Source organism: Talpa europaea (genome assembly GCF_964194135.1).
Source record: "Talpa europaea genome assembly, chromosome: 14".
Lineage (NCBI taxonomy): Eukaryota > Metazoa > Chordata > Mammalia > Eulipotyphla > Talpidae > Talpa > Talpa europaea.
The window spans coordinates 11,720,125-11,737,936 of NC_140082.1; the positions used below are offsets into that span (position 1 = coordinate 11,720,125).

At 58.6% G+C, this 17,812-nt stretch overlaps 1 protein-coding gene across 7 annotated transcripts; it reads right to left on the minus strand.

Annotated features, from left to right (window-relative positions):
- Window positions 1-3,329: 3,329 nt before the first annotated feature.
- On the minus strand, window positions 3,330-13,072 carry PXN (paxillin; the record flags this gene model as incomplete). Of its 7 annotated transcripts, XM_084253083.1 has the most annotated exons (14): window positions 3,330-3,596; window positions 4,319-4,467; window positions 4,602-4,683; window positions 5,154-5,327; window positions 5,429-5,599; window positions 5,838-5,939; window positions 6,536-6,850; window positions 7,110-7,385; window positions 8,429-9,307; window positions 10,694-10,829; window positions 11,598-11,799; window positions 11,910-12,046; window positions 12,432-12,547; window positions 12,851-13,072. In XM_084253083.1, 12 exons carry the CDS (start codon window positions 12,001-12,003, stop codon window positions 3,330-3,332), a joined length of 2,847 nt encoding a protein of 948 aa, XP_084109209.1. The 7 variants fall into 7 exon arrangements, with proteins under 7 accessions (XP_084109209.1, XP_084109211.1, XP_084109210.1 ...); XM_084253085.1 differs by lacking the exon at window positions 7,110-7,385 and having other exon boundaries at window positions 5,838-5,933; XM_084253084.1 differs by lacking the exon at window positions 7,110-7,385.
- Between the last annotated feature and the right edge of the window lie 4,740 nt (window positions 13,073-17,812).

The following is a 17,812-nucleotide window of genomic DNA, read 5'->3' on the forward strand; positions in this document are numbered from 1 at the left end:
AGTATTCTGTGCATGTTACTACTGTTAATCTTTACAACAACCCCTGAGGAGGTACAGTATTTCCCATTTGTTTTATCGATAAGAAAATGCAGAGGGTAAATAATTTGCCCAAGTAGCTCAGCCAGTAAATCATGGCTTCGAATTTCTAGAAGCAAGTACTTCTAGGAGCAAGTTCGAAGCCCATAGGCCTCACTATGCCATATGGTCCCCTCCAAGCCCTGAAGCTAGCTCCCTCTAAATGCACTTCCAAGTATATACAAACTCACACAGATCTTTCCAAGGACATCCTGGCTTTGATGATTAAAAAAACATATATTGTATCTAATTGCAGTACATAAATATAATGGAAAACCATGAAGCCATTAAAAAATGATGCAGATATATGTTTATTGACATGGGAAAATACTAAGTATGGTTGAATGAAAAAACAGGTTACATTGAAGTATACCATATCCATTTCTACAAATAAAATAAATCCATGGAAAAAATCATGTCATTATCTTTGGGGAAAGATTGAAGGTAATTTTCACTTCTGAACTCCCTATGAAATGGTCAGGGTTCAAACTAAAATGCGACATGCAGCTTTTGAAAGACCAACAATAGGAAACAGAAGCCACAGCTCAAGGCTGAACAAAGCTGTCCTGGAGGCTTCAGGTTGTGACCAGAGCAGCCGAAGCATGCAAATATGAACATGACCACCAGGGGGCAGTAGAGACCCATACTCGACAACCCGTCTGCCACCTTCAGTTGGAAGGTGCCAAGGTGATGAGCCTCCAACCCACCTGGGGTTGGGGGTGGGCATGTCTGGTCAATGCAAGAACACAGGTAAGGGCAAGCCCTGGGTTCACATCCTGTCTGCAATCACTCAGAGGAGTGCCTTGTGCGTGCTGTTTCTTCTCTCTGAATCCCGTTCCCTGTAAATGAGGGTAAGTTAGCCACCCACAGGCCCCAGTGAGGATGCCCTGAATCCACAGGGACAGCCTAGGGTCGGGCCCAATGTCAGTGATCCCCAGCCTTCCCTCACCAAATGCTGGGGAACAGCAGAGCTCACACAGGGAGCCGTGTCTGCGACCACTGACAAGTGAGCTTTGGGTTGGTTTTTTTCAGGACTTTTTTTTTTTTTTTTTTTTTTTTGCATAGAAGAACTGGGGTGTAGGCCAGAGGTGCGGGGGGAGAGGGGGTGGTGGTGAGAGGATTCAGCAGAGACAGAGTGGGGGGCAGAACAGGCAGATCCACTGAAATACACTGCTGAGGGGAGCAGTGGGCGAGACAGGAGAGGTCTGCTGTGCCATGTGGCTAGCTCCCTGGGGATCGAACCCAGACCACGAGTGACAGAGCTGAGACTTAACCCCTAGGCCACCAGGGAGGCCTGACAAGTGACCTTCGGAGGAGTTATCCCCAAGGCTTTTTGCCCAACAATTCACCCTCAAACTGTGCTCCTTGTGAGTCTGGGGAGGGAAGGGTCTCTCTTTTGGAACTAAGTTCTTATCTCTGACCACAAAGGAAAGGCACTACTAGCACCGGTAAAATAATGGCAAACTTTATTGGCATAAATCACAAGAATTGAAATAGGGAAAAGCCAGGTTAGATGTTTACAGAGAAAAATTAAGATAAAATCATCAAATGATCACTGACCCAGAGAGTAGACCCCAGGGACACCAATCCCTCTCAGGAAGGGATCTGGGGCAGGTCACTGTAAACAGAGCAGTAAGGCCTATGGGTGGAAGTGGATGGAGACAGCAGACCTTCAGGGGGGCCTGGCTGAACTCCCCAGACCTGGGCTCCCAGCCCGGGACCCTCTTCTGAGCCCCAGCGCAGTACACTCAGCCTTTGCGATGAGGATGAGTGACCTGGCCTCTTCTAGCTTCCACCCCATGGTGGCAAGAGACCCCAGGCCTGCCTGCTCCTATTCATCCCTGGGGTAGAGAGCTCTGGGGTCTCCCTGTTGCTTCTTCAGGGCGCCATCCTTCTACCCCAAATCCAGTTCCCCTTGGGACAACCTAGGCCCCAAGGTTGTCCTAACTACAAAGGCGAAAGGACCTGTACCCAGTCTCCAGGGAGGGCAGGAAGTTTGGGGAAGTGATGCGCCCAGTGGAATCAGCTAGACCAAAGGTCAAAATCAGACACCAGCTTTCCTGAGAAGGCAGAAGAAAGAGCCCCAGAGAAGCAGTGAGGAGGCTGAGAATGTTCGGTGGGTTCTCTTTGTTGCCAAAAAGTTCACAGAGGAGGGGACGCGCCTAATGGTTTACTGGACCAGAAAGAGCACCCCCGGAGTGTCCTCTCCGCTTCTCCTCCCTCAGGAACACAGTGGATGAGGTTTGAAATTCTAAACCCAAGAGGGCAAGATACCCTTAGGCCAACTGCCCGTGAGAGCTTGCTGGCCTGGGTAGTAAGGAAGGGCTTCCAAAATACAGCAGTTTACAAAACAGTCCTGGTGAGCAGTGAAGTCAAGGAGGGGAGTCACAGAGCTGCTCCCAGTTCACCTGCTTGTGCTAAGAAAAAATAAAATACAAATTGCTTCCCCACCCCAAGCCCTCAGTACAAGGCAAACGCCACACCACAGCTGCAGTCACCGGCGGCGGCGGCCAGGAGAGTACAAAAAGGGACATCTTTAAAATCTCTTCAAAATCACTGTAGAGAGGAGTAAAAGCAACTCAGTCGATATGAATTCAAACCTCAGTGTAGAAATCTATCAAAGTCGGTACAGTGTCCAGGCATGGGGTGAAACCCACCACCTCACACCACCCCCAGAGACGGAGGAAGTGACTATAAAACATTATTGCTGGAGAGGCTTTCTCAGTAGAACCAGGGGCAATGGAAGGGCAGGGGGAGCACAAGGAACCTTCCCCAGCCCTTGGCACGTGGGCCTTTGGATGGATGGATTTATGCTGGCATTGACTGGAGGGAGCAGGTGCCCGCTCCATACTCGAACAGGGATAAGGAGGTCAGGAGAGACGTAAGGATATAAACTGACCCCAAATGACCCCGCCTGCCCGCCCCCCGGGCTCCACTGCCAAAATGTGAGTAAGAGATGGCTCCAGTGTGGGGTGCAGGCCTGGCCAGGCGGCTCGTGGGGACACACGTGGGCCAGCCTCCAGGAGGATGGAGAGTCAGCAGCCGAGGCAGAGCTGCAGGTGGGAGGCCCAGAGGCTCTGGCAGGGGTGAATGAAAGCAGGAGGGACCCCTTGCCACCCCCCTGCCATCCTGCACCAGCCAAGGATGCAGGTTCCAGTTTCAGTCAGGTCTGCCCCTCACCCCTGGGTGAGGCCTCTGGGTCCTAGCGGCTGCTGGGAGGCTGGGCCGGGTTGGGCAGGGAAGGGGTGAGTCTCCTAGCAGAAGAGCTTGAGGAAGCAGCTCTGGCAGTAAGGCTTGTCGTTCTGCTCCTTGAAGGTGCCCTTGTTGAGCTGCTTGAGGCAGAAGGCACAGACGAAGTGCTCCGGGTGGAACTTCTTGGCCATGGCGGTGATGCAGCGGCCGGTGATGGGCTTCTGGCAGCCGGAGCACAGCGAGCCGCGCCGCTCGTGGTAGTGCACCTCGCAGTAGGGCTGCCCGTCGTGCTCGAAGAAGCTGCCGTTGATGAAAGGCGTGAAGCACTCCTGCGGGCAGTGGGAAGGGGCTCAGACGAGGCAGCTCCGGCCTGATGGGCAGGCAACGGGCCTGTCGCCCACTCCCCACCACGCCCCCAGCTAAGCGAAGCATGTCCTAGGTGCCAAGGGCAGCGCCTGAGGCTCACTGCGCTCTCCCGACAGGAGGGGCCTGGGCCTAGAAACCAGTGACTTGCCCGGGGTCACACAGGTAATAAGATGCACAACCAGACTGCACCATGGTGGCTGTAGAGTGTACCCAGAAACCCCAGTGCTGTAGAAAGGGTCCTGTGGTCAGACCGTATCCCAACTCCCATGCATGCTTTGGTAGCAAAGGCTCTGACAAGTCCTGCAGTGAAGAGTTTCCCAAACTTATTTATCAAGAACATTTGCTGGGTTCCCAGTAACTGGACCTGGGGTCTCCCATTCCCTCCTAGAATGCAGCTTGAAAATCATGCCTATTTCTGTTGAGGCTGTTAAATCCTGCATTTCATTCACACACGCCTTTTCCCCAGATATGACCGGTCCCAAGGTGACCACACAGGACGAGGCTGGGGAACACGTCTGCCTTGTAGGACGAGCCCTGGCCCAGGGCCTACTGGACTTGGGGGCTGCCTGCTCATTCCACTGATGACCCCAAATGAGTCACCGAGTCGGGCCCAGAACATAGGGTGAGCATCTCTCCCCACTGCCCGATCCCAGACCCTCAGGTCAGGAGGTGGGGGGCTCCTTACCCGGCACACAAAGCACTCAGGATGCCAAAGGGTGTTGAGGGCCGAGATGTAGTTCTCCAGGATGGCCCGGGCACAGCCGCCGCACTTGGGCGCAAACATGTCGAAGTAGTCCTTCCGACAGTAGGCCTTGCCGTCTTTCTCGTGGAATCCTGAGCACAGGGAGTGTGGAAGGCAGAGTTATAGCCCCCAGAGCTGGAGCACCCAACACCCACATCCCAAAGTCTCCAGGCCCACCCCACTGTTCCCTGGGGTGTGGGGGGATAAGCCAGCCGGTGGTCAGTACCTTCAGGGCCGAAGAAGGCCCCGCACTGGGCACAGAAGAAATGCTCGGGGTGCCACGTCCGGTCAAGGGCTGTCACCACTTTCTGTGGAAGCAGAGTGTGGGGTCAGAGACACTCACAGGCAAGGCTGTCCTGCCCGCTCCCTCCAAGGAAAAGGCAAAACACTGCCCAGACCAGGGTGACCCCTGACTGCTCTGGACACCACCGAGAATCCAGTGAGTGAAGACTGTCACGTGCCAGACACACTCGCCTTAAACCCCACGTGGGGTCAGGTCATGGGCTCTACAGTGGCTCCCGTTTCGCAAGTGAAGAAGCAGGCTCAGAGAAGCGGGGTGCTTCCCTAACACCACACAGCGGGACAGCGAGGGAGCCTCTGCCGCCGGGACTCAGGACGGAGGAGGGAGGGAGGATGGGCTGTGCGTCCGGGTGGGGTCTGAACCCCGCCCCACTGTGTCCTAGCTGTGCAGCTCGGGTCTGACGTGACCGCTCTGAGCCTCCAGCAACCCCCTGCACCCTCAGCGGGCCGCCCGCCCCGCCAGGCCCCAGGAGCTCACATCCAGGATGGGCCCGTTGCAGTAGTAGCAGCGCGGGGAGAAGAGGTTGTGATAGTCCTTTTCACAGTAGGGCTGCCCGTCCCGCTCAAAGAAGTTGCGGGACCCGATCTCCTCCTGGCAGTGGGTGCAGACGAAGTGCTCCGGGTGCCACGTCTTCCCCATGGCGGTCACGACCTGGGGCAGGAGGTGGATGTGGCTCAGGTGCCACCTGCCACGGAACACCCTTCGCCATGCCCACCTGCCCCTCCGCCCTGCCCCGCCCCCGCCCTCCTTACCTGCCCGGCGATGGGCTTCTTGCAGGCTCCGCAGACCCCTTTGGCCACTGTGGCGACCCCCAGCTTGTTCAGGTCAGACTGCAGGCTCCCCAGCATGCTGTCGAGCTGGCTCCCAGGCTTTGGGGGTCCCCCAGGAGGGGAGTTGCTCCCCGGCCTCCCCTGGTTCATGATCTGTGGAGACAAGAGAGAGGGCCTGTCAGGACATCACACCGGCTCAAGGCACCCCAGAACCAGGGCTGTCCCCCTCCTGGATAGGTGGGCTGAATGAGGCAACAACTGCAACCTCCTGGGGGCCTCCAGAGCTCTAGCGGGGGTCACAGGGCTCTACACGGTCAGAGAGACGGGCTCACGGGCCCCGCGACCTGACAGGCCCTGGGAGAACACGGCAAGCAAGACACTCGGCACTGACCCCTCCCTGGTCCTGCCCTTCAGGACTGCTCTGCCTGCCGTTCGGAGGCCAGCCGGCCGCCCCGCACAGCTCCCCATCCGCTCTTTGTTCCAGGCCCTGGAGCTTAGATAGGGGAGGAAGCCAGTATGAGAAATGCTTTTGAAAATGCATGAAGAACAAGAGACCTTGTTACTGGACCATTTCACAAAAGGGAATTTAGGGTGATGAGGATTTCTTCCCCTGACTGGCATCACCAACACCGGAGGACAGGGGCCATCCAGAGGGAGGACAACCCAGAGAGAGAGAGAGGCCCGGGGGCAGATGGAGAGGGTGGAGGGCCAACCGGAGGCACAGGACACAGGGCCGTAACAGGCCAGGGAGCAGGGGCCTCGAGGGGTTCTGGGTCTGGAGGTGGGGGCAGCAGTGTGGGTTTCCCTTCCAGGGAACAGCAAGACGGAGGGGCAGCGGGCAGGGGCAGGCAGGTCGAGTCCCACAGGGAAGCAAGAGGGCCGCTGACCTCCCAGGGAGTGGGGGAGTGCACGTGGAGCTGAGGGGTCCAGGGTGGAGGCCTGGTTTAGGGAAGGACTGTAGGGTGTGTGCCGGGCACTCGAGGACAGAGGGCGGAGGGGCCGGAGGTGCACCCCTGCCCGTGTGTGCAGGGGAGGAACGCAGCTCACGAAAGAGACAGGCAGGGCTGGCGCTGGGTCCCAGAGGCCTGCCTGCATCGGGGGGAAGAGCGGGTCCTCCTCCGTCTGGCAGCCCACGGACCTCACAGTGTGGGGCGCAGCAGTGAGACGGGAGGGGCCCTGGGAGCCGCCTTTCCAAGGCTCTGCCCCCGTGCTCTGGACCCCAGAGGAGCCACAGGTGACATCCAGGGGGCCCAGGGCAGAGGGGCCGGGCGGGCAGGGCAGGGGAGAAGAGCTGCCGGCTGAGGTGTCTTTGTGATGCTGGAGCAAAGGGACAGGAGGAGGAAGAGAAGCCAGGACAGAGACGGTTCTTCTCTGGGGGATGGGAGAGCCGGGAGGGAAGACAACCTGGGGAGGAGAGAGCGGGGAGAGAGTGAAGACAAAAGAGGAAACAGCAGCCGGTGAGCAAGGGGCCCGGGAGGTGATGTCCCCAGAGCCCCCGGGGCCTTCCCGCGGTGACTCCGAGACGGAGGTCAGTCTCCTCAGGCCACAGGCTGTGGGACTCCCTCACACACCAAACACCAGGCGGCCCCTCCAGCCAGCGCTGGGGCCCAGGGAGGAACAGGACGCCCGAGGCCCGGCCCAGCCCTTGGCATCTCCTGGCTACCTTCTCTACAAGCTGCCCCCCAGCCCGCCTTCCGCGCGGCTGCACGGTGATGACGACGCCCTCGGTCAGCCAGTCCTCGGCAGAGGCCCCCACCGTCCCCTCGGCCTCCTCCGCCTCCGGCCGGATGCCCAGCCGCCCCTGCAGCTCTGTGAGGAGCCGCTCCTGGGATGGGGTCCTGCTCAGGGCGGCGGGGTCCAGGCGGCGGCGCGGGGAGGGCTCCCGGGACATGGGGTGTGCGTGGCCCGTCTCCCGGCTCCTCCTGATCACAGAGCGGATCTGAGGGGGAGGGGGAAGGCGTCACAGCCCCACTCTGGGCTCAGCGGAGCGCAGTCCACACTCAGGCACCGGGGAGGGCAGGGCAGAACAAGACCACCAGAGTAGAGCCAAGCCTAGCTGGGGAGGTGGCGGGGCCCGAGCAGACGCCCTCCACCCAGAGCCCATCGCCAAGGTGGCAGTGACCCTGGGCAAGCCCTTAACCTCCGCTGGCCTCAGTTTCCCCACCCTCAGAATGGGTGTATTTTCTTGGCTCCCTTCCAGGCTTCCCCACAAGGAGTATCTGGGGGTGTAAATGGACACTCTTGAAAGGACTTGGGCTTTTTCTCTCTCTTTTGCTTTGGCTGCTTTGTTCCTTTTGATTTGCAACAGAAAAATGCAGTCTTTCCTTCCAGGAATCACTTAACCCAGTTTTTCTGTTTTTTGTTTACATGCTCGCCCACCTGTGTGCAGTGGTTTTGATTTGTTGTTGTTTCTTTTCAGGAGGGACATAAAGGCCATGTCAAGCAAGAAGCAAAGAACAGTCGCAGCAGCAGCCCCGGCTGAGCTCACTGCTGCCTTCTCTACGCTTTCCAGCATTATCTCACTTAATTCTGGACAACCGTGGCAGGTCTATTGTTACTATTGTGGTAGTCTATTGTCACTCCCATTTTAAAGATGAGAAAACTGAGGCTGAGGGTGGCTGCCCAGGTCATGTTGGTAGCAAGTGCTGGAGGTATGGTTGCAATTAGTTCCATCAGGTTCCAGAGCCCATGCTTGTAACTGCTTGGCACACATCCCTCCAGGGTGCCAGGGACGGCTCTTCCAAAGGAAAAAGCCTTAACAAGCAAGAGGGGGCTTCGCTGAGAAAGATTCCAGGGCCCTTGGAGCTCCAGCGGCCCACAGAGCCCACCACCGAGGGCCTATCGTTGGGGTCACAGCCACGCATCTCGGGATTTGCGGCCCAAGCAGACATGCGCGGAGTGGGAGGCTGCATGCAGTTAGCCAGGAGTGGCCACACTCAGGCCACTGAGGGCCGTGCCGCCGCCACATGAGCTTGCGCCTGCCTGGCCAGCGGTGGAAATCCTCTCGGTGGCGGTGGGTGTGTCCATGACCGTGGCTGGTGGAAGCTCCGGCTGTTCCCTCTCAGCCTCGGTGGCAGCGTCAGTGGTGCCCTGTGACCTCTTGGGAGTGTCGGGTCCCGGGGTTGGCCTTACCAGACTCCCCCTCACGGGCATCTCGCCTCCTAACTGTTCCTCATCACCTGGGGCAGGGCGGTTGCTTTCTGGCCCCACTGGCTCTGGCCTTGCCCTTTTTTTCTGGAACTGCTCATATTCCTTCGTGAGACTCCAGGTGTCTGGGAAGACGGCCTGCCGGTCCGCAGCCACGACAGCTGGCTCGGTCACTTCCGGGAAGCCGGGCACAGCTCCGTGGGGAGTCTCGGGCCTGATCATCTCCAAATTCCATGGCCGCTCCCACGTGGCAGCCACAGCCTCCTCTGAGCGCACAGGGTGGGCTGGTGGCCCTTGGGGGTCTCCAGGCTCCTGGGGCCCTGTGCACCCAGCTGGGGGCAGAGTATGGCAGAGGGGCGCCCTGGAGACCTCACTCTCGAGGTTTGGTAAGTCCCTGCAAACTTGAGCCTGGCTCTCTGTACCCAATGGCCCCAGGGAACCCTCCCCAGAGGGAGCCCCTGAGTTGGGGGTTTCAGCCATCAACCCTAGGCCAGCTAAATCAAGCCAGCTGGGGGCCTCAGGAGATGGGAGGCCCTGTCCATTATCCTCATCCTTGATGCCGAGGACCTCCAGGGCATGACTGAGGCCTGGAGACGAGGGTACAGTAGTGGATGGCAAGAGAACAGGAGGAGGAGAAGGAGGTGCTCGGTCTGGGCTTGGCGCTGAACTGGGCAGCAGCCCCAGGGAGCTTAAGGCCACAGCAGAGGAGCTGGTCTGGAAGAGGAGAAAGACAAAAGGCAGAGGAGAGAGGAGAGAGAGATGGGCGAGGTGAGGACGTTCCCTGTGTGGGGGGCTCAGCCTTGGAGCGCTGAGAGGCACCATCTACACTGACCGAGAGGGCTGCGAAGCTGAAGCAAGGGAATTACTCCCCCCAGATATTTTCCTGAGCCCCGCATCCTTGGGCCCATGGGACCCAGGCAGCAGAAAGCAGCCCCTGAGTTGAGCCTGGGTGGCCTCCCTGTCAGAAGGCTCGAGGCAGAGGAGGCCAGGGTGGCGTGGACAAGGGAGACAAGGCAGCCCAGCACCGTCAAGGGAGACTAAGCCTCATATAGCTGCCCCCCGAGCTTGATTCAAATCTGGGCTCTGTCTCTTCAGGCCACTTTCTATGTCCCCCTAAGACCTTGCTCGGTGGGCACAGCTAGAACCAGTGCGGCTTCTAGCAGAGCATCAAGAAAGCAACAGCCCACTGGGCACAGGGCAGGGCTTCCTCAGGCCAACGTGTGAGTCCAGCTGACCTGTGTGGGGCCATAATCGCAGCACGCCTGGGCCGTAAGCCCCGGCTCGGCCTCTCCCCCAGCCCCATTCACACATTCTGTGCCCCCATCCGGAAAGACAGCTAAAAGGAAGTTAAGAGGCCCCATCAGGGCCCTGAGTGCATGGACAGCTGGCTCCCCTTCTCCTATTCCCTCAGCGGGCCCCAGGGGGCTCCCCACGTGGAAGGGAAAAGTCAGCAACTGCTGGAGAGTCCTGTCAATATCAATCCACCGGAGCACTGCATCCTCTAAATAAAACATGGTTCTGGCAGCCCAGGAAGACCCGGAAGTGGGGGCAGGCAGCAAGGGGTACTTGCAGGACCAGACTAAGCCGGCAGCCTAGCTGGGTGTCCCATAGCCTGAACTAGGGGGAACTCAGAGGCCTGGGGAGGGAGAGTGGGAGGCTGGCGAGGGACTCGGGAGCCAGAGGCAGAAAGAAAGAAGACATGCTGAGGACAGCCAGTGTGGGCGGTGGGACGCCAGGGCGAATGACCCCTTGACACAGGACCCACGGCCCACATGGCCCAGCAGAGATGCCCTCCCCCTCGGGGCAGCCTCAACACAGGACCCTTTGTCCCAGGTTCCTGATTCTCCGCTGGGAGGCTGGGAGCCCAGGGAGGAAGGAATGTCCCTGCTGAGCATTTCTCTGCCTGCACAGGCCGCAGACAGCTTGGTCCCCACATACCCCAGCCTGGCCCCCGCATCCTGGCCAACATGCTGCAGGGTCCCTGGCTCGGGTCTCGGCACCCCAAGACTGAAGGGCTGAGTCACAGCTACCACACTGATATGAGAAGGATGGGGCACCCTTCAGGAGCAAGCAGGGCAAGGGGGGGGTACCGCAGGGCACCTTGAAATCCGACAGCGAGGCCATCAGCTCGTCCAGCTCCCTGGTGGCGGAGGAGGCGGAGATGCGCGTGTGCTGCTGGCTGGAGGTGACTCGCTGCGGGCTGCTCACCTCGCCCTGGTTCACAGTGATAGCGGGGCTGCAGGGCAGACACTGCATCAGCGGGGCCCCCGGTACCCAGCACCGTGTTCCCCCAGAGTGGCTGTGGCCTCCTCATGCTGGGCTCTCAACACCCCGGGTCCTGGGGAAGCCTACCTGCTCCCACTCTCTCCTGGGAACCACCCCCCCCACCCCAGGAGGAGGCCGCTGTCAGCCAGGGACGGGGCTCTGAGTGAGCTGACCTGGGAGAGGAAAGGGCAGTACGAAAGGCCCCTTTCCCTGGAAGACACCTCTGGCCCTCCCAGCCAGGTTCCAGCTCCTCTACTAATCAAGAGCGAGCGCGCTGCCTCCGCACGACACTGTGTGCACAGGACGCCGGCCAATGACACGGCAGCTCTGACAAGACGTGAGGTTCATGGAGCTCTGAGCAGGTGTCCATGTGCTACACTCGGTGCCCACGCCCAGCGTGCTGCCTGCAGCCCTGGGGCTCGCCCTGACTGAGCCAGCAGCCCTGTCCTCACAACCACGTCGCCCTTCAGTCCACTTGCGGTGGGCACACCAAGGCGTGAGGGAGGACGCTCAGCACCAGGGGAGGGCCAGGATCGTGCGGCTCTGAAGCCTGTCGCCCTCCATGTGCACAGCACCCACATGGTCAGGTGGATGGGGACTCGCTGCCGGCAGGGGTGGTGTCCACAGGCTCACCCTATCCCCCGCTGCCCAGTCCAGGACCTGGCCAATAACGGGGGGACAGACGGCACCAGGGCTGAGTGGGCAGAGACAAGGGCTGGGGGGCTCAGTGGATACTCACACAGGGCTGGGCACGGAGCTCTCCAGCTCATCCAAGAGACTCTCCACGCTGGGCCGCACGTCCTCCAAGCCCCGGCCCCCATTCCGCTTGGGCTTCTCCTTCGTCAGGGGCCCAGCTTTGCCCCCCAGGAGGCTGTTGTTCTCTGGGATGCCATACTGGGGGCTCAGAGCCCCAGTCAGTGGGGCACTGGAGTTGGCCTCATCTTTGAGAAAGGGAGAAAGAGAGGATGGTAGGCACCCACCCCTCCAGGGATCCAGAGGCCAACAGGTGGGCTTGGGGTCCCACAGGTCCCCCCACGGGGACCAGTCCTACCTGCCGGGAAGCCTGGGGGGTTCTGCTGCACGGCATTCAGTTCCAGCAGCAGGCGGTCGAGTTCAGAGAGGTTGCTGCCCAGGGAGGAGCTCATCACAGTGGGTGAAGGCTCAGCTGACTTCTGCTTGTTGGGGAAGCTTCCAGAGGCAGAGGGAAAACAACAGTGAAGGACACTGACCCCAAGTTCTGAAGGAGAAGCAGCAGAGGAGATAGGAGGTCTCCACCCGCAGAGGACAGAGTGTGGAAGGGATGTGGTAAGAAGAGGGGGAGGGAGGAAGTCTTGCCTCAGTTCCTCCACTCCATGGGTGATGTAACAGCCCAGCCCATCCGCTGCGTGGCGATGGCCGAGATAAGGCCAAGGAGCAAGAGAGGTGAGAGGCACGACCAGCTGGCCAGAAACCTCAGAGCCTCTGTGGTTTAACCCAGTGAATCCTGAGGCAGATCCCCTAGGACACATTGCCGGGTCTGCTTTCGCTGGGCCCCAGGGTTTCCGAGCAGGAGGGGCCGGAGCAGGGAGGGTACCTGTAGACGTGCTCCTCCTCGCTGGCTCGGGCACACAGAGAGCCCCCGCTGTCCTGCGGGATGGAGGCACTGGAAGCTTTGGCACTGGAGCCGTAGACGGGTGACAAGGACTGAGGCTGAGGGGAGGAGAATGCTCAGAGGCCCCCCCAGGGAGGGAAAGGAACAGCCCAGTCACTCCCAGGAGGCTCCTGCTCACCGCCAGTCTCACCAGGGAATTTCCACGAGCGGGTCGGGAGACAGGTGATTAAACACTGGTCACCGCCCCCTCACGTGGCGTCTGGTGGGGAAGAGTCGGACATCTCCTGCCCGTCTCACTGTGGCCCTGACCCCAGTTCTCCCCTGGCACCCTAAGCCCAGCTAGACAAGTTTCTTTTACCCCAAAGCCTCAGGGGGCTCCCCAGCTCTGGTCCCCACCCTACCTGCTGGTGGATGAACGGGGAGGCGTTAGGCTGCCACTGGTCTAAGGGGTCAAGGATCGAGCCATTGAGGGCCTCGCTGGACGGCGGTGGAGGGACAGGGGGCGGCACAGCAATCTCCTGGTACGTGTGGTTTCCAGTCGGGTATGAGTAGGGGGTCTCCTCCGCCAAGAACACGGGCCGCTTGGAGATGTGGGAGGTGGTGGACTCCAAATCCGCCAGCAGGGCGTCTGTAAAGAAAAGACGCAGGTAAGACTCAGGGATCCTGGCAACTCTCTATTTGCATTGCACGCCCTGCCTGCACCCAGGAGTCAATGACTGAGCTCCTGCCCCACCCAGGGAAGAAATGACCAGCCTCGGGACAGGAAGATAACACCCCTTACCAGCCTGGCTGGGAACCAGGTCCCACAACTGACCTCTCCTGCAAGGCCAGGACTGGAGGTGCTGGCTCTGGGGCTCTTAGGGCTGCCCGTGGGGCTCTCCTACCTCTGGGAGTCAGGCCCCTGGCTCTGCGTTCCCTCCCGACAGGGCTGTGCAGCTGACTGGCTGGGAGTCAGAACCGCCTGCCTGGAACTCTGACTCCGCAGGGCAAGGCAGAGAGAACAGGCGGGAGGGGCCCCACGTCACACAGGGAGGGGCCCGGGCAGTGCCAGGCCCCACTTCATTTCCAAGAACTTGGACTGTCTCAGTCTCCAGATTGGAGCGGTCCCTCACCAGGTAGAAGCAGAACCCCAGGCTCCAAGCGCCTCCGGGGGTTCCAGGCTACAAGGCAAGGTGCACGGGGAGACGAGGGTGGAAGGAGGCTGCTGCTGTGTTCCCACCTCCTTGGCCGAGGGTGGGACAGACTGCTCTGTAGGCTGTTTCTGCAGAAGCCTGGCAAGCAGCCTGGCCCCAGAGGCTGCAGGGCCCCACTATTCTCCTTTAACAGCAACAAGGGAGCCGAATCGGCCCTCAAGTGTATGTTTCCATTATCCTGGCACTGGGCAGCCAACAGGGGGGCCTGAAACTCCCCGGTCCCCAGACAAGAATGATAGTGCTGAAGAGGCAGGGGCAGAACCACCCCCCCTTCCTTATTCTTCTCCACCTGGGACCCTCAACAGCCCCACAGCCCAGAGGGTCGGCCCCGGAAGTCACACCCTCATTCCTGCCATACTCACAGTCTTGCTCACTCTCACCTCCCTGGTGACCTGCTGGGGGTCAGGAAATATTGATTCTCCAGCCCCAGGATAAGATTCATCACCAGCAGCGGCTGCATTTACTGCCACTTACTGGCAACCAGCACCATGCGAGGCACTCTGCATACCATACATGGTCTCAGTTAACCCCTCGATCACCCCATGAAGTCAGAATTCTGAGCCTCCCTTTACAGATGGGGAAACAGTGAGCGAGAAGTAATGGACTTGCTCCTAAGTTGCTGAGTGACAGGACTGATGGACTCCTCAAAGCTCCAAACCCCGAAAATCTGGCCTGCAAGAGGTTGCTGTGATCACAAGATAATGCCATTTTTTTTAAAGATTTATTTATTTATGCATACAAAAACCAGCTTACAGGTCAGAGGTATGGGGGTGAGAGGATTCACCAGAGGCAGAGCGGGGAACAGAACAGGCAGATTGACTGAAATACACTGCTGAGGGGAGCAGCGGGCAAGTCAGGAGAGGTCTGCTGCACCATGTGGGTAACGTCCCTGTCCAGGGATCGAACTTGTGCTGCAGTGGGTGTGGATAGCGTCACAGTGCTGAGACTTAACCCCCTGCGCCACCAGGGAGGCCCCAGATGATGCCATATTTAAACAGTACATCTTCCTGAATGTTGGAGTCCGAGCCTGAGGGCCTGTCAATCTGATTGTTCCTCATGGTTCCAGCCCAATCCCACCCTGCCTGGAAAAGGCAAGCAAGGCCCCTGCCCAGGGTGTTGGTCTGCAAGCCCACACCTTTTCCCAGCTGCCAGCCCTCCTACCCAGCTTCACCTCCTACCTCCCTGGCTGGCCACGCCTACCCAGGCTCCTGTCCAGCTGGTCAGAGGGGAAACTGATTCCAAGGTGCAGGGCTTGGGGCCAACGGCCAGCACAGGTTTCCTGGCTTCCGAGGAAGCACAGTTCCTGTAGCCCCCGCCCGCTCCGGGTGGTGTGGAAGAGGTCTGGCTTCCTGTCTCTAGCAAACCGGACGTAGAGGGAGTCAGTGTGTGGCTAGGTAACAGCGGAAAAGGAACTGGTGTCCAGGGCCCATCCCAGTGGCCTCTGCACAGCCACACCTGCTGCCTTGGCTTCAAACAGTATTCCATTTCCTCTGGGTCCAGACCAACGGGACAGGATCCCTCCTCCAATATGGTCAGAGCCCGCGGTTCCCCAAGCAGGCCACAAGCGCCGCCCCAACAGGGACAGCAGGAGCAGCTTCTGGCCAGAATGGCCAGCACATACCTCCTCGGGAGCTTCACTACTTCCCTCACCACACTGGCATCCAGAGTCATGTCCCCACACAGCCGCAGCTGTCTCAGTGACAGAGCTGGAATCTGGGGCTCTGGTCTGTGGGGCCCCAAATCCTCAGTAGAGGATAGTGGTCAACCTTCCCCATCAAACCTTCTGAGTCAGGACCGCGCTGCTTTCTGCATCAAACACCTTCACCCCCTCACTCTAACCCTACTCTAAGAATGGTTTAAGGGTTTACTTTATTGCTCAGTTTTTCTTTTCAAGGTTGTCCTTTTCATATATATATTTTTTAATGACTCTGGTTTATGATTTCAAGTTTATGAAAAGAAGTAATCGTGGTGGGCGGGGGGGCAAAAGATCACAAGGTTGGAGTCCAGCCGGACCTGAGTTCAAATCCCAGCTCCTTCATGATACTATCCACAGCCGCACAGCAAATCACTCGGTTTCCTCGGAAACCCGGGGGTTCCTAATTTCCATTTCACACTGGTGTGAGGTTGACATGGGGTAGCCGATGCTCTAGTACATAGGAAGCTGCAAACAGCAGATCTCGCTTGCTTTGTGAAATTCAGAAAAAGATTTCCCTCCAAGATCAGAGTGGGATGCGAAGCACTGGCTTCCCCTCCTAAGTCTTTTATGGGCAGGAAGTGGGCAAGATATGAAAAGGACCAGGCCTCCCTGGTGTTAAGTCTCAGCACTGTGAAGCTATCCGCAGCCACTGCAGCACGAGTTCGATCACCGGGCAGGGAGCTACCCACATGGCACAGCAGACCTCTCTTGTCTCGCCTGCTGCTCCCCTCAGCAGTGTATCTTAGTAGATTTGCCTGTTCTGTTCCCCACTCTGTCTCTGGTGAATCCTCTCACCCACTGCATCTGTGGCCTGCACCCCAGCTCTTGTATGCATGGATAAATAAATCTTAAATAAATAAATATATATATATATATATATATATATATATATATATGAGAAGGACAACACTGAAAGAAAAAGCTGCAACTAAAGTGACACCCTAAGAGAAACTTGTGTGGACATCAGGGATAAGGTGCATCATTTTCCAATTCTTTCCAAACTTTTGCTTCCATGAGAGCCATACGTGAGCAAGGCCATATGGCGGGGTCTCTGGTGTCCTCTCTCCTTAGTCTCGGCTCAGTGACTGGGCAAGACTCAGTGTCACTGTCCTCCAGACACCTTAGAGAAGAGACCCAGGACTACAGGAGGCGGCACCGCGACCTCCATTCCTGGTCCTACGGAGGCAGAAGCTGCACTCTCCCCACCAGCTGTGAATGGTTACAGGCCAAAGTCTCCTTGCAAGCTCAGCAAACTCCTCCCCTGCTTGAGCAAACAGAGACAGCAGAGGTAAGGCTGAGGGGAGGTTTCTGTTTTCAACTGCAGAGAGTCCCTCGCACCCAGCTTTAAAAACCCCAGGGGCAGGCTCAGCAAATCCTTCTACTCATATGGCAGAGAAAATGGTACCCACTGGAAGACCCCTTCTCTCCACATGTCTGGGGGATGCTCCCAGATACGCAGAAGCAGTATCTGAATCAGTCGGAGCTCCATTCAGGCCTCAGACTTCCTCAGCTTCTCCACAACTAGATTTCTGGCTTCAGATCTGAGACTCCCAAGTACTAGACCTCCTAAGTCATGCTGGAGAAGGAAGTTCTCCCAGGGTGGGGGGGTTTCCCCTCCTCTTTCTGGGGAAGCCACCCTCCTTTCTGCAGACCTCTCCTTTCTGAGTCAGCTGATGCATGCCCTGGCGCTTCACTTCCACCCACTGAAGGAAAGCCGAGATCCTTGGATGAGCCCATCCAACTTGTGTGTTCTCTGGGGGGTGAGTTGGGGCGGGGGGGGGGCGTTGAGGAGGACAAGCACAGCCTGGGTGCAAATGAGTCCAGCTGACCAGGGGCAAAGCCACCCAGTCACCAGGCACTGGCCATGAAGGGACCCGAGCCGGCCGCTGCCTCCCGCCAGAGGGCGCTATTGGCCCACCGAGTCCCAGCCAGGGAGTCACCGAAGGTAACCCCCGAGCAATCACAGCAGTCACCCTCGCGCAGTCAGGGAATTTTCAAGCAGGGAAGACCCGGGAGCCCCTGGCTGTGAACGCACGGGGGAAGTCTCAATGCGGAGGAAGCTTGGCTGAATACGAGAAACTGGGCAGGCTATGAGGAGCAGCGCAAGGTGGTCTGGGTGCTAAGCCTGCGGCCCCTGACCAAAACACAAAATCATTTGAAGGTGCAACCAAGACTTATGCACTTGCAGGGCTCCCAAGACCCACTGGATGCATCCCCTCGCAGCCAGCACCTCTGCAAACTGGGGGGTGGGCGTGGGGGAGGAGGTGCAACCCCATTCCCTGTCTGCTTGGTCCCTAGCAGTAAGCGGGTTTTGGGCAAGGAGACTGGGGGGGGGGAGAAGGGGGAAACCCTCACCCCAACAACCTAGCTGAGCATTGTCCTTAGGCCAGGGTGGGTGGCCTGGGTGGGAGCACTGGTCTGCAGCCCCGAGGGGGTTAAGAACAGGCCTTTTAGCTCACTGCCCAGAGAGGGAG